The sequence below is a fragment of the Trachemys scripta genome, chromosome 7 (genome assembly GCF_013100865.1).
Source record: "Trachemys scripta elegans isolate TJP31775 chromosome 7, CAS_Tse_1.0, whole genome shotgun sequence".
Lineage (NCBI taxonomy): Eukaryota > Metazoa > Chordata > Testudines > Emydidae > Trachemys > Trachemys scripta.
In genome coordinates this window covers 84,259,413-84,274,774 of record NC_048304.1, presented here as the reverse complement: position 1 = coordinate 84,274,774, position 15,362 = coordinate 84,259,413, and the positions used below count along the sequence as shown (strand labels likewise).

General features: G+C 43.4%; 1 protein-coding gene across 1 annotated transcript in view; it reads left to right on the top strand.

Moving 5' to 3' along the window:
* The window catches only part of CDH23 (cadherin related 23), a 544,508-nt gene that overhangs the window by 297,786 nt on the left and 231,360 nt on the right, over window positions 1–15,362 (top strand). Inside the window, exon 13 of the mRNA XM_034775586.1 lies at window positions 14,816–14,965. Coding sequence (XP_034631477.1) covers window positions 14,816–14,965 — 150 coding nt within the window. The remainder of the gene's footprint in view (window positions 1–14,815; window positions 14,966–15,362) is intronic.

Sequence of the window (15,362 nt, the reverse complement as noted above, 5' to 3'; positions counted from 1 at the left end):
AATGCCAGTGCAGCTATACCACTACTGGACCAGTGGTGAGAGAATTGTCTATTATTCTACATCTCACTTCCCCATCCTACAGAAAGACGGGGACAACCAATGCTCCCCCTACATGGAAGTAAGGAGGCAAAGGATTGATGAAAGAGAGAGCTCCCTATCTAAGGCCTAGTCGGTCCCTTCCTTCTTCCATTTTAAAAACAAACCCCAACTGTCACCAAATTGGGTCATGCTGTCTGCAAACACAATTAGCCCCGGATTCAAATCAGAGTCCCACACTCCTGCTTGTACGGTTCCTCGCTTTGTGTGTGGCCTTTGAGCACTTGTAGAAGGGGCGGTTATGGGTGGGGTTTCCCCTTTTAAAATGTTTTCAATGCTATTATAAGCAAGAAAGGTTTTAATATGTTGATGTGTTTCATAACTAAAACTGTGTGACAAAGTGGAAAAATGGTCTGAAGTAAATAGGATGAAATTCAATAAGGACAAATGCAAAATATCCTATTTAGGAAGGCAAAATTAGTTGCACACACAAAATGGGAAATGACTGCCTAAAATAATAAATAATATATGGAGATATACCTATCTCATAGAATTGGAAGGGATCTTGGGTCATTGAGTCCAGTCCCCTGCCTTCACTAGCAGGACCAATGTTTTGCCCCAGATCCCTAAATGGCCCTCTCAAGGATTGAACTCACAAGCCTGGATTTAGCAGGCCAATGCTCAAACCACTGAGCTATCCCTCCTAAGAAGGAGTACTACAGAAAGAGATCTGGGGGTCATAGTGGACCACAAGCTAAATGAGTCAACAGTGTTGCAAAAAAAGCAAACATCATTCTGGGATGTATTAACAGGAGTGTTGTAAGCGCAGAGACATGCCAGCAGCAGCCAGCCACTTCCGGGAGCGGCGTGGTAAGCACCTCCCAGCCAGAGCCTACACCTCGCACCCCCTCCCACACCTCAACCCCTTGCCCCAGGTCAAAACCCCCTTGTGTACCCAAATTGCCTCCCAGACTCTACACCCCCCTCCATTACTATATTAGAAATGTGCAGCCCATGACGACTTACCAAAATTTGTGGAGTGACCCCCCTGCGAAAATTATTGCCCACCCCTAGTCTAGATAATACTTAGTCCTGCCACAAGCGCAGGGGACTGGACTACATGACCTCTGAAGCTCCCTTCCAATCCTATGATTCTATATCTGTTTGTGCACTCACAACCCACATTTTTGCCTGCAAACAAGAAATAGTGAATGTAGATCAGGTGATGGCAAATTTAAGTACCCATTTGTGTACACAGCTATGAGGTTTTGCACACACAAATTTGGTGTGTGCAATAACGCCAAGTGTGTTTGTGCTTAATCACATGTTGGTTTGAGGTGGCATTAAAATGTGAACAGTAAAAGCGGTATCACCAGGTGTAGGCAGTGCTGAATAGCGCGAATATAAGAAATAACCTACATGGATTCTGCTTCAAGTTCAGCCGTAAAATGTTTTTTACTAACTTTCATTTCCTGATGAATACAACACTTCTCTCTCCGCCCTCCAGAGCAGAAAGATCTGAATGGGTGAAATGAGAGAGTTGTTTCTGCATCAGAAGAAATTATACCAAATTTGGGAACAAAGGGAAAACAGCTGAGTGTGAGAGGTATCAGAGAGGAAATCTGTTAGAGAATTAAGAATGACCTCAGACATGGATTCTGGGTACAGCCATGTGGTGTTAATTGAGTTGGCCTGTTTTCACTGCACAAAGCAAAGGAGGGAAGGAGATTGGCATCTGATGAGATTCCTGTAGGAACATGGCTCAACCTCTGCCCATACGATTGATTTTTCTTCTGGAGGAGTAATTAGCTAGGGGTTTCCACGTGTGTTAACACTCCCCTGTGCTATCTTAATTCAATTGGCCCTTTTTGCTTTTCCACTGATAGCGCAAGTTCAGCCATCAAGTCATTCTGCAGCCTCCAATGTGATCTAGCAGTTAGAACAGGGGCCTAAGCATCAGGAGACCTGCATTTTATTCTTGACTTTGTCACTTGCTCACTAAGGGCTTGATCCAAAGCACGGTTAAATTTAATTCCAGTCTTTTCACTCACTTCAGTTTTCTTTGGGTCAGGCCTATGTGAACTTAGGTTAACTCATTTTCCCATCTGTGACTCAGTTTCTCCATCTGCAAAATGGAGAGTGATCTTGTTTTTTTTATATTCAGATAGGAGTCCTTGTGGCACCTTAGAGACTTAAATGTTTTCTAAAGCTGATTGAGACCCTCTTCTGAAGGACAATGGAAGTCATTCCCACCAGCGCTGTACTAGGTGCTTTACAGAAGAGTAATCATATATACACCAAATATACGCCTTTGGTTGGCTTCTCCTGTCACATACTGCAGGATTGACTCACCAAAAGAGTAAAACCTGTATGAGCGAGAGGGGATTCAGGCCTAATATTATTTATTATTACAAAAAAGGTTTGTTTCAGTTCTGAGACCAGGAATCACTCTGTGTGGATCAGGTTCCAGTTAGTTTATAGAGTCATTCAGCCAGCACTAGTCTCTGGTGAAGATGACAAGGAAAAAGACACCTTTTAATACTGTATTGTTACTATTTAATACCATCATTTTGTGTGACACTTTACAGAGGTTAGAAAGGTAAAATCACTGCCCCAAAGAACTTTGTCTAAATTAGGCAAACCTAAAATGTGACGATAACAGAAAAAGGAGGGGGTTAGGGGAAAAGAGATGAGTGTTACAATACATGGAATAAAGAGAGGCTTGTAGCATGTAATGTTCTGATATTTTAAAACTGAGGTAAGGAGACAGAAAGGGGGATGAGTACACACCAAACGGGTGGGAGTCAATTTTGGAAAGAAAGACGAAGTCGGTTTTGAGGAAGGTTTCAAGAAGAAGAGTAAAAACAATGAGGAGTCCTTGTGGCACCTTAGAGACTAACAAATTTATTTGGGCATAAGCTTTCGTGGGCTACAGCCCACTTCATCAGATGTATGGAGTGAAAAAAAGTAGGCAGGTGTAAATATACAGCACATGAAAAGATGGGAGTTGCCCAAAATAAATGATGGGAGCTTATGCCCAAATAAATTTGTTAGTCTCTAAGGTGCCACAAGGACTCCTCCTTGGTTTTGCTGATACAGACAAACATGGCAACCCCTCTGAAAGAAGAAGAGTGAGCATGTTTGGCACACTGGAAGAGGAATGTTGTTCCAGGTGTAGGTAGCAGTGTGAAAGAGTGGGCAGAGGAGACAGAAGGGCAGAGTGCAGAGGTTGAGCAAAGAGATTGGCAGGGCTGAGCTGTGAGACAGTGTGGACAAAGGGCTCAAAGTTTTATGTGGGGAGAAACAGAAAGGCAAGTAAAAATGCTTGAGATGGGGAAGGGACCCAGGCAGACCAAGGGGCAAGGGGGGATTATTTTAGCTGCTGAATGCTGGCTAGGTTGAAGAAAGGAGTATGCACAATTAGGGAAGCTAGAGATGAGGCAGTCTCAGTGGTCTGGATGAGAGGGGCTGAACTATGGCTTTGGCAGTGAGGATGTAGGATAACGGTTAGAAATGCTAGAGGGACAAGCAACAAGATTTGGCCACAGCCCAGTGTGAGGAGAGAAGGGAAAGGAGGAGACAGGCATGTAATCTTTGAGGGTATAATAATTGTCAGGTATAAGCCAATCTTTATATCTAGCCATTTCCCCCATGTATTTTGTACAACATTTATTTGAACTACACATTTTTCTTACTGTTTTTCTTATGAAGTAGTAACTCAGGGGACTTCTGAGGAGATTTTGCTGACTGAAGTAACTGAAATTCTTATTAAACAGATAGGGTGAGATTTTCAAAAATTGGCTTAACTTTGCTCCATCAAAGTGTTCCAGTTGCAATACCAACTCCCGTAATAATCTGTTTGATACTTGCAGCATCCCTCATGTAGCTGTAAACCCTTCTTCCCCCCAAATTATATTCTGTCCAGATTCTTAAACTGTCGTCATCACCCTAGTATCTGCAGAAGTACATTAAGTAAAATGGAGGATGTCCTAAACAGAAGGTGGAATCAGGTATGAAGAGAAACAAACTTTTCTATTCTGGCTTTAATTTTATTTACTGATCATGGTTGACTGCAGAGAGAGGGAGAGAGAGAATGTATCTAGCACATGAACCACTGCAACTATGTTGATTTGATATTTTTAAATATTCATTATAAAAAAGATTTTAAAAAACACTATAGGATCTAAAAATATACGGTGCATAAAGTAGCCTCAGACACTGTTGTGTTATGTGTATATGGATATGAATATATGCATGTAGTGTATGAATCTTATATATACTATATGTATGCATATAGACAGACACACACTATAAATATGATATACATAGTGCATAATTATAAAGGAAAATTGACAGCTCTCCAGTATTCTTTCCCAAAAGTACCAGCTGCCAATTGGATTGAATTAGATTTCACAGGGTTTTTTGCAATACATGGAATTCACCAGCAAATTACCCTTAAAGAGGGAAAATCAATCATTTGGAGCAGAGATAAGCTGAAGGCGAGTCAGCCTCGGATTGATCCCGTCTGTGCAAGCGTGTGTGGAATTCAGCAGATAACTGGGGGAAAGCAAGAAAGGAGGGAGGGGGAGAAAGGCAAGGAGTGTGGAACGAGGCACTTGAAGCAGGCAGAAGGCTACAGAAAAAGGTGTGTGTGAGAGTGTTGAGCAGCTGGAAGGCTTAGAAGGGGCTCAAAGTGAGGGGAGAGGAAGTGAAAGGCTGAGTGAAGCCAATGCACGCAGGATGTGGGGAGTATTCCCTTTTGGGCTCTGGAAATAAATGTGGATTCTTTTGGTCTCTGACAACAGCCAGATGACTACAGGCGCTGTCCAGTGCAGACTGTTTTTCTTCCAAAACTCAGGCTGACCAACCTTTGGAGAGAGAGTCTCTACTTCTTCTACCCTACCCTCCATTCCCTTCTCACTGAGCTCTGTGGTCAGGACAGTGATTGGGAAGGGAAAATGTGCAAATGCCTTTCTGGTGCTGAGGGGAAAGGAATGAACTTCATTTGTAATGTTTATTGAAAAACTGGAAGAGAAGTCGAGGGCAGTGGAGGAGAGGAGCTCCAAATAGGAGAGCGAGGGTGAGAAAAAATGAGGGGGAGTGTGGAAATATTGGATTGAATAGGACATGGCAGAGAAGGGAGTGGGGGAGAGCGGAGGGAAAGTGGGAGAGTACAGTATGACGGGGAATTGAAAAGGCACCAAAATGTGCTCTGGCCACCCACTCCTGGTTAGTTGTGAGAGGCACTGTGTTACAATGGTGGGTGCCATAGGAATGCCTATGGAAACTAAAAAAGCAAACCATGAAGTGCTACTCTGAAGGATGGGCATTTTCTGTGGGGGAAGAGGGCAAGGGTTGTGATGATATTCCAGAGGCCATTCTCTGCCTCCTGTGGTGCTGACTGGGAAGGGGTTTTGCAAAGAGACACATGCAGGGCAAAAAGAGATGAAGGTATTGAAGCAAGAGAAATGTAGGTGTACGTAAAAAGCTACATAAGCACAAGAGAGTGGTAGTGATGGCAAGAAGAGAGGGACCTAAATGATATACTCCCCTGAAAAATTCACCACCTCTGGAACAGCATCACCACCAACTCTCCATCCTCCCCAGAAAGAGACATCAGACAAATAGATTAACAGCTTTTCCCAGCTTGTGCCCCTCTCTCTCTGGCACACAGCTATGCAGAGGTCAATAGGCCATCTTCCTTCCTCGTCCCCATCTCTCCCTCTCAATCCTGGACTCTTAGTGCCTTCACCCATGCCCTGTCTGTAGTTCAGTGCGGATGCACTGCAATCATTGGTGGGGAAGGCTAGTTCAAGAAGACACTCGGGTCGGGTGTAGCTGTACTGCCATCTGCTACTGGATAAACACTGAGTGAATAGGCCAGATTGTTGCCAGCAGCCATTCCTCTAAGCTATTCAGTCACATTTCCGGTGTTAACTCTTTGTGGTCTAAATATACCTTGAAGGAGTGCCAAAGGATTTGAATATTAGGAAGGGGAGGGATATTCTCACGCAGAGGGGCAGCTGTTTTCTTAAACATTTTTTTCAGAGGTCTGGTAATTTTTCCCCCTTACCAAAATATCCTTAGCAAACTCGTAAAGACAGCTAGACAATTTGTTTGCAAGCCTTGGCATCTCTTCCGCCTCTTGCTGGAGACTGCCCTCCTTGCAATAGTCTTGTGCCTAGGATATGCACATCACCTTCATGAGGCTGTGATAGGATGAGGAGTATGAACTGACCTTGGGCTCCAAAGACTTGGGGCCCTGACCCTGTGAACTGAAGCGACAGCTTAGTTAGTGTAGAAAGAACTTAAGAGAGTTACACTGAATCAGTATGTGTGTGTACGTCTTTTGAAGGAAATGTAAACCTGAGTCCTGGTTATGGTAATTAAAGATCCCATACTATTTTCCCTAAGAGCGGGGTGCTGACTCCTGCGTCCTGGCCATATTCTTGTGTGATTGATTAGTCTGCCTCCCTAAATTTCCCAGTAATTTCAGTTGGATACAGGGGTTGTTTTATTTTTTATGTATTTGTTTGTTTGTTTGCACTAAATTCTTGTGTAGCAATTGCTATGTGCTGTTAGTCTGCTGCATTTTACCCAGAAGTGGCTGCATTTTGCTGGCAAATAATCCATTTGTAAATCATTTCCCAATCCTTTGGGAAAGCACTGGATAAGTACAAGAATCATACAGGATGTGTTCAGCGTGCATTGGGATGCTGAAGCAGGGTATGGGTACCAATTGGAGCACAAGGGTTATCTCCTACAAGCAAATTTTGAACACATGCAATGTTCAAGGGCAATCTGTACAAAAAAGGAAGAGCAACATTCCCGTCTCAGATCAAAATGGAATGGTGGAACACGACTGACTTTCTGTGTTGCCTACTTGAGCACGGGCCCTGTTGTCAGGGGAAGTTCCATGCACTGAGAGAGTGGAATACTAGAGCCAGGATCTATCTAGAGCAGAAATTTGTCCATGACTCATAGGGGGAACAGTTATATTAACTAGTCTCTTATTCTGCTACAGAGCACTTGTGTACACTGGTATACACACACGCAAATGTCAATGTGTCACAGCCCTGAAGGCCTGATCTGAATCCCTTCCTCTCTCTTTCTTAGGAACAACAGGGACTTTCTATAAGCTAATCACCTCTGCTTTGTTATTGAACAAAAGAAAAAAATAGCTAGTCAGTAATTTTGGAGTATAAAATGCTGCTTATGCAATGAAGTGGTCTAAAATGGTCCTCTAATCCATTCTTTGTTTGCCTAAGATCCCATTCACCTCCTCTTCCAAGGCAATATGGCTTCTTATTTTTCAACTCTGTGTGTGGTCACTCTGGGTGTTTGATTGGGCTTTAATTAAACGAAGCAGAGATTGGCGTGATGAAGAGCAGAAATACTGTATAGTTTGATTTTCTGTCACTCTGCACAATAGATTAGGAAGGCAGGAAGTTGTTAAGCAAGTAATGAGCACCATACAGATACACGTAGACATCCCTCCTCCCACCCCCCTCCCCCAGCACACTCACATTTTAGACACTCAGGGCTTGTCTACACTGGCACTTTACAGCACTGCAACTTTCTTGCTCAGGGGTGTGAAAAAACACCTCCCTGAGCGCTGCAAGTTTCAGCGCTGTAAAGTGCCAGTATAGATAGTCCACCAGCGCTGGGAGCCGTGCTCCCAGCGCTGGGAGCTACACCCCCCGTGGAGGTGGTTTTTTTTAGAGCTGGCAGGTCTTTAAAAAAAAAAAAAAAAAAAAAGTGGCAGCACTTTAACGTTGCCAGTGTGTAGACAAGCCCTTAGAGGTGGCCACTGCATTCTTGTTCACTTGTGCACTATGCCCAGAATTTTGAACCCAAGGCTCACGTTCAGAGACAGCATGTACCTTAGACCCCCTTGTGTTCAATTAGACTTCTAGATTTACTTGTACCCACACTGCACAGGTCTAAGGGAGGCTGTGTTGGCATAATGTACACACTGAGGGAAGCACAAGAAAGAGTAAGCCCAGCTAGACTCCCCTCTGGATTTGGTACAAGGCCTCCAGAGTGACAAGGCCCATTCATTGTTCCCTGGCCTAGTGGAGCCGTAAGTGGTTTGAGTTGTCTCCCTTCATGCCATGCTGCGAGAGAGGCAGCCGGAAGAGGTGTTCAAGTTGGACCCTCTTGCTGTAAGAGGGAGGAGGCTGCTGGTGGATGTTCTCCATGAAGGTGTGTCTGACACTGGAACTCATTTGCCTCATTGGTCCATCAGAGTCCTGTTCTCTCACTGTCTGCACACACATCAAGGCTCATCTTTCTCCCCCCGGCCCCCCGCCTCCAGGAATTTGAGGAGTGGACTTTCTGAGGGCGATTTTTCATTGGTTATTGGCATAGGGTAGCTTCAATCAACGGTGGCGAGTTCAGGTACCAGATTATGAGAGGAAAAGTCTATGCAAGAGGAAAGTCTATGAGGGCAGTTGTTTGTAGCCATTTCCCTGACTTGTATGTATCATATTACCTTTTTGTTTGTTTGTTTGTTTTTTAAAACATTCTTTGCTGGGGGGGAAGGGAGCATCAAGAATGACTCTGTCTTCTTGCATTAGGCGGTCCAGGGACAGAAGTTGAGGCCCTGCCTCCTTGTTTGTATTGGGCACATGAAAGTCATGGTCTTCTTTGAGCAGGACAAGAAAGCCCAAGGACCCTGTGCTCTGTATAGTGAGTGGACTGCTTCACAGTTTAAACTAATTGTAATTCTTAATTTTGCATTAGAACCTACCACAGATACTAGAGTGATTGAGTGCATTATTAAAATAAATACTAATTGCATTTTCTAGCTTTTTCTTGTTAATAATAAGCTTATTTCTGAGCTCTGTTTCTTTTTGGAAGGATTTGTTTTCTCTATAGAATGTAAACAGGCTGGTTTATTATTATAGGGTTACACACAAGTGCTCGGTTATTCATGCTGGTTCATTATTTTACAGTTGTTTATAAGCTGACCTCGATTTCTTTTTTTCTTTAAAGAAAAAGCATTAAAGCATTTACTTTGCAGGAGTGAAAAAAAATCTAAAGCATTATATGAGCTTTGAAAACAGATCAAGTATAAAGAAGGGAAAACTGCAGAAAAAGGTTGAGCCTCCAATTTCAACAGCATTCCTTTACAAGCCAGAGACATGGGCTAAACCCACATGTACTCAGGTCACAAACAATTGATGCTTCTAATGCCCATGTATCCTTTACTGATCTTATAAAGCATAAGTAACTTTGTCTTCCAGAGCTGATTAATTTGTGAACCTACCTTTATGAGAGATAATCTTTACACAGTCCAAAGAGACACTGTTTATTTCTGCTCGTCTTCCCATGTTTCGCAGGTCCTCATTTTGCTTGATATGTAGGGTGGGGTGGAGAAGGGGGAAGATGTCTTTTTTAAAAACACAATAGAGAAAAATCTTTCTCCCAAATCTCCCTCTTTTCCTGTAGGGTAATGTGTGTATTGGGAGGAGATAGCTGAATTCCAGTTTAAGCCCACCCCTTCTGGTGGACAGCTGATAACAATTTGAATATTTGGATTTGCTTTCAGCCATCTGCAGGGGGTTCAAAGGCTCCAGTAACTAGGAGCAAGGAAAGCAGCATGGGGGCAGAAACCAAAAATAAATAAAATAAATAAATAATTGAAAAATTATAGCAACTTTCCCAAAAGGCAGATGAATTCTAGTCCTCAAGACTTCATGTGGGGAGGCTCAGGCATTGGAGTGGTTCGTAATTAGGGATGGCAAATATCAACAGACTGATCTGCTTTCCCAGCTGGAGGGGAATTAATCCACACAGCTCCTTTTCACACATGCTGGGGTTCCTTTTGATGTTCAACTTTATCTCGCATCCCAACAAAATCACTCCTCTTCAGTTCCAAGAAAATCCACAGCATCTTACAGTGATGAAAGGCACCTTGGCACACAACGATGGTGGTACAAGATACCAGAGAGAGGCTCCAGCTAGGTGTGGGGAGAGGGCTTTCTTTGACACTGTCCTGGCTGCCTTGGCCTCCACCTTAAAGGACAGCTGCAGAGCTTAGAGGGAAAATTGGAGGATGCAGATCTGTATCTTCTTGATTTCTCCAAGTTTCCAGCTTGGGACACTGCAGACTCAGGTATGACTTGTTTGTAGGCACTCAGATGCTATGCTGCTAAACACTATAGGATTGCCAATAAATAATTTTAAAAAAAGTAAACTCTTTATTTAAGTGCTCAGTGCAAGTGAGGGGCTACTGTGAAAAACATCTGAGAGCCTGATTTGGATACCCTAGCACATGCTGGATGGTACACAGCTCCCCACGTAGCTCTACTGAAGGCAAGGGGACCACTTGTGAAATAAGGTGCTACTAAATATAAGGCAGGATATCAAAATCTAGCTATCTGTTATGAGTCATGCTGGAGTAGGCAAATCATTGCTGTTGCTCCGAGTTAGTAATCCCTTTCTGAACTGAAAGAAGGACCTTTGTTCAAATGTGTTAAGACTGAATATGCTCTAATGCAGAGAATATAAACTGAAGTAACATATATATCTTCTTAAACAGGTGCCAGCTTTTACTGCTTCATTACTAACCATCCACCTCTCCCGACCACCTCCTCTAAAAAGCTGTCCTGAAAAGCTGGATTCAGAACCAGTGTGTCTAGAGTGTCCTACTTGTGTTGATAGGTGTATACTCAGCATTCAGTATGTAGGGATGAGCGTCTGCACGAGCTCCTCCAAACATCTGGCAGTGCATTCACTTACCTGCACTGACATTCTTAAAAATAGCACAATTTAGAAGTTGGTTGTGGTTGTTAATGTGTTTGTTTCCCAGTAAGTATGTCAATTAATCCCTTGTCTGCCCCTGGCAGGCTGCACGGTCTATTCATTGAGATGCTAGAATGTGACAAATGGTATGCAAGGAGGCCCATGTGCTGTATGAGTTTGCTGGGCATGTGCCCTATGCGCCAGGGATGCTGAAGGGGTTAAAGACAAACAAGCAAAGGGTATTAAGCACTAAATTCCTATATTAAGCTAGGATTGAAAATTGAATGGAGAGACAGAAAAAGAGCCCCCCGGCATTTGTCCATGAAGCTATAGAAATAGGATAAGTACTCTTATTTAAAGGTAACCTGCAAAAGAATAGGGTTTTTTTTCAATTGGGCTTGTGCCCTTTTTGCTGCTTTATGATGTATCTAGAAGGCTGAGAGAAAGGTATCGACACATCCATATATTCTTCGTAAGCTGCCTGCTCAAAGGAAACTGCAGAAGCCAAGCAAATGTTGTTTTACGCTAGTCACTCCTGCTGCAAGAGTTAGTGTCTGATTTGGTCTCCCTTCCTTGTCCTCATCTCCCTTCCTGCCTCCCTCTGCCGCCCTCCCCGGTGTAGCAAATATAAAGCTCATCATAGTTAATGGAGGCATATTGCAGATTCCTCCTTAGGCTCAATAGAGTCAATAAGCCCATCGGATGAGACTAGTGATGCTTGTGTTTTACTGAGAACTGACAGCAGACACCAGACATACCATAGCTACCATAGAAGTGGGCAGCTCCCGATGATCCAACTCCACGTGCTTTCAAAATATTTTCAAATTCGTAGACCAACAGAAAAGGAGGGGTCACCCGTTGGGTTACATTGCAGCCTTTCTCATTCTGAAGTATCCGTTCCCCTCCAGTGTAATTGCACAGTTGTCTTCACCTTAGGTAGGGGCAGAGACGCTGTAGGCATAGCCCCATTGGTAGAATTGGCTCTGATATGAGGTCTGCAAGTCATCATAAAACCCTTTTGACTCTTTTCTGGATGTAGCTTCCAACTCAAGTGAGAAGACCTCAGAGCAAGGAGTCTTGTTAATAACTTTTCTTTGTTCTTGCTAAAAGCCTGGCCTCCATTTGGATTATACGTGAACTCTCCTTCCTCTCCCCACTTCCTTCAAATAATCCACTTCTGCTAAACCCAGTTTTGGGGTTCTTTACCTCGTCATCCTCATTCTAAGGAAGTCCAGTGGCATCCAGTGAAAAAGCCTCCCTCATCCTCTTACTTCTTCCAGCTCACCATCCTTCGCTAATCTGTACTCCAGCACAAATCACATCTTCTCTCCCTGACAATATATTTAAAAAAAAATTCCAATGGAGCATTTGTCAGGGTTCCCTCCCAACTCTGAACTCTGGGATACAGATGTGGGGACCCGCATGAAAGACCCCCTAAGCTTATATTTCCCCAGCTTAGGTTAAAAACTTCCCCAAGGCACAAATTTCTTTCCTTGTCCTTGGACGGTATTGCTGCCACCACAAGTGATTTAAACAAACATTCAGAGAGGGGCCACTTGGAGCCCTATCCCCCCCCAAAATATCCCCCCAAGCCCCTTCACCCCCTTTCCTGGGGGGGCTTGAGAATAATATACCAACCAATAGGTTAACACAGTGAGCACAGACCAAATCCCTGGTTTTTAGGACACTGAAAATCAATCGAGTTCTTTAAAGAATTTTATTTTTTTTAAAAAAGGAAAAGAATCACACCTGCAAAATCAGGATGAAAGATAACTTTACAGTTGAAAGATGAAAAAAAAATCAGGATGAAAGATGAATAAAAAGATTCAAAACACAGAGGATTCCCTTCTGACTCTGCTTCCCAGTTACAAAACAGGAATAAAATTACCTCTTAGCATAGGGAAAATTCACAAGCTAAAACAAAAGGTAATCTAACACATTTCCTTGCTATTACTTACGACTTCTGTAATTTTAGATGTATCATTTCAGGATCTTGTTAGGAGCTGGTTTACCTGCTTGGTCTCTCTCTTTGTCCCAAGAGGGAACCAAACAAAAAAAGCACCAACAAAACCTTCCCCCACCCCCACCAGATTTTAAAGTATCTTCTTTCCCCATTGGTCCTTCTGGTCAGGTGCCAACTAGGTTAATTGAACTGATTAACCCCCTACAGGTAAGTGATTCTGTACCTCTGGCCAGGAGGAATTTTATGTTACTGCATACATAAGGGTTGTTACCCTTCCCTTTATATTTATGGCAGCATCTCTAGTGTACGTGAAAGCAGGAGCACTCGAAATTGCAGTACTACAGCCTGTAACCAGGGCTTTCCTAAGAGCATGCTGCCTCTTGTTTTCTTAATTGTTATGTACATTCCCCATCAACTGTCCTAGTCTAACAGTTTTCAGTCTCATGTAGCTTGTTGACTCCTTGGGGCAGAGATCTTGTCTTCTTAATTTGTCCGTGAAATACCTCTGGTACTATAGAAGTATCAGGAATATTCAGATCTCTCCCCACCTCTGCATGGGAATATCCTTTTTTTTTTTTTTGGTAGGGGGAGGGGGAAATAGAGAGGGGACTTTCTGGCATGTCACCTGCTCTCAGCGGTCACGCTCAGACAGCTTTTGCTATTAGTGCCCCTTCGTGCATTTAATTGGTCCCTCCTTCTAACAGGCCGGAGACCATTCGGGGGAAAATTGGAAATTCGGCTCTGGCAGTTTCTGAACTTTATTGTAATGTGCTCTGCTGGGTTACACCAAGGGAAGGAGCTTGCTGCTTGGTTGGAAGGTCCTGAAGTGTCACTATCAGTATTTGGGAAAAGGCTGCTGCTTGTCTCCCAAGAAGGCTTGGGGAGAGGGGAGCCCTTGAGTCCTCAGTTTCAGCTGTGCCTTAGGAAAGTGAAGCTTTGTCTATAGAAATAACTGTTTAGAATCAATATTTGCATTTCTGGAGATTAAAGGATCCCCTCAGTGATGTAGCCGGCTGTGTTTTGGATGAATTCAGGCTCAGCATGCAGGCTCTGCACTGGATATGTGTAGACAGCAGTCTGGACATGTAACATCTATGATCTCTGCATGCGTGTAGTATGTTGGACATGTGGTATCTGTGGGCCTGAGATGCGAGTGGCATGCTAGATGTGTGCCATTTATGGGTTTAGGGTGAGAACAGCATACTGGAGATGCACTGTCTGTAGCTTGGCATATGGGTGGCACACTTCAGTGTGTGCTGTCCATTTGCCATCAGGCTTGTATTTTCCCTGGCATCCTGCCACCTTGGCAGTAAAGGATAGGATTGGTAATGCAGATCCAGGCTGATATGGCGAAGGTCATGCAGAGGCTGAGTAGTGGAGAACAGTACTATTCCTTGGAAGGGAACACAAGTCTCCAACTACAGGTAAAACATATGGGGAAGCACATCTGCTGTACTTACCATAACATGGTGTATGTAGGTAAAATATGTGTGGTGTGTACAGAATTTTCCTGTATCTTTAAATATGGCAAGCTTCATTTCTTACATTTATATACTGTGCAATAAGGTTAGGATTATACAAACTACATATATTTTGCATCTTGTATATGTACAATGGGACTGATGAAATATTATTTTTAATTTGTATTACCAAAGGGGCTAGTCATGGACCAGGACCCCATTGTGCAGATTGCTGTACAAACACAGAACAAAAAGGCACAGGAAAATAGAGAGGAAATAGTATGTTTTTTCCAGGTAGACGTCCCTGTCTCTGGCTGTGAGACTTCTCACCTGTCTTTCCATTCTCCTCCCTTGTGTCTGGCTGGCTTCTCCATGCTTCTCTTCCTATTTGTCTGTCTGTCTCTTCTCTCTGTCTGTCTCTTGATTTCATTTCTCGTCACGTTGTATTCGTATGTATAGTTGGATTTGCCACCATTGGATTATCTTTCAGCCTATCAAGCATTTAGCCTGGGCTGTTTATCCCTGCATTGAGCTGGTGACCCAGGTAAATTTTGCATTTGTCATTGTTAATGTTCCTCTCTTTATTATTTTGAAATATTGTTCTTAGGGACTCAACAGTGTTTTTGAGGTCTACCTGGTGGGAAACAACTCCAGTCACTTCATCATCTCCCCAACCTCGATCCAGGGAAAGGCAGACATCCGCGTTCGAGTTGCAGTGCCACTGGACTTTGAGACAATTCCTCGCTATGAATTTTCTGTAAGAACTCTCCCAACTATGGGGTGAATGGGCAAAGGGAGGAGGGGCTGGAAATGGGAGGACCCCAGGGCTACATTATGCAGTAAAATAATGCATTAGCCCACGAGTGGCAAACTCACTCAGTGAGAAACCATCGGCCTGGAGTAAAAAGTTCACTGTCAAGAGGGTAATTTGCAGTTGTGTCCAACTGCAGAATGTGCCTCTTCATCCAGCAAGTTAAATACTGCATTTAAAGACCATTTAAGATATTTTAATTCTCCCTCAGAGCATCCTCCCATGACCAGTCACACACCCCATCTCTCTTTTCTGTGTCTGTCACCCTTTCTCACACACTCACACTCTCTCTCACACATATACACACACTTTGACCTTCACCCCCTTTCATTGCATTCCCCCC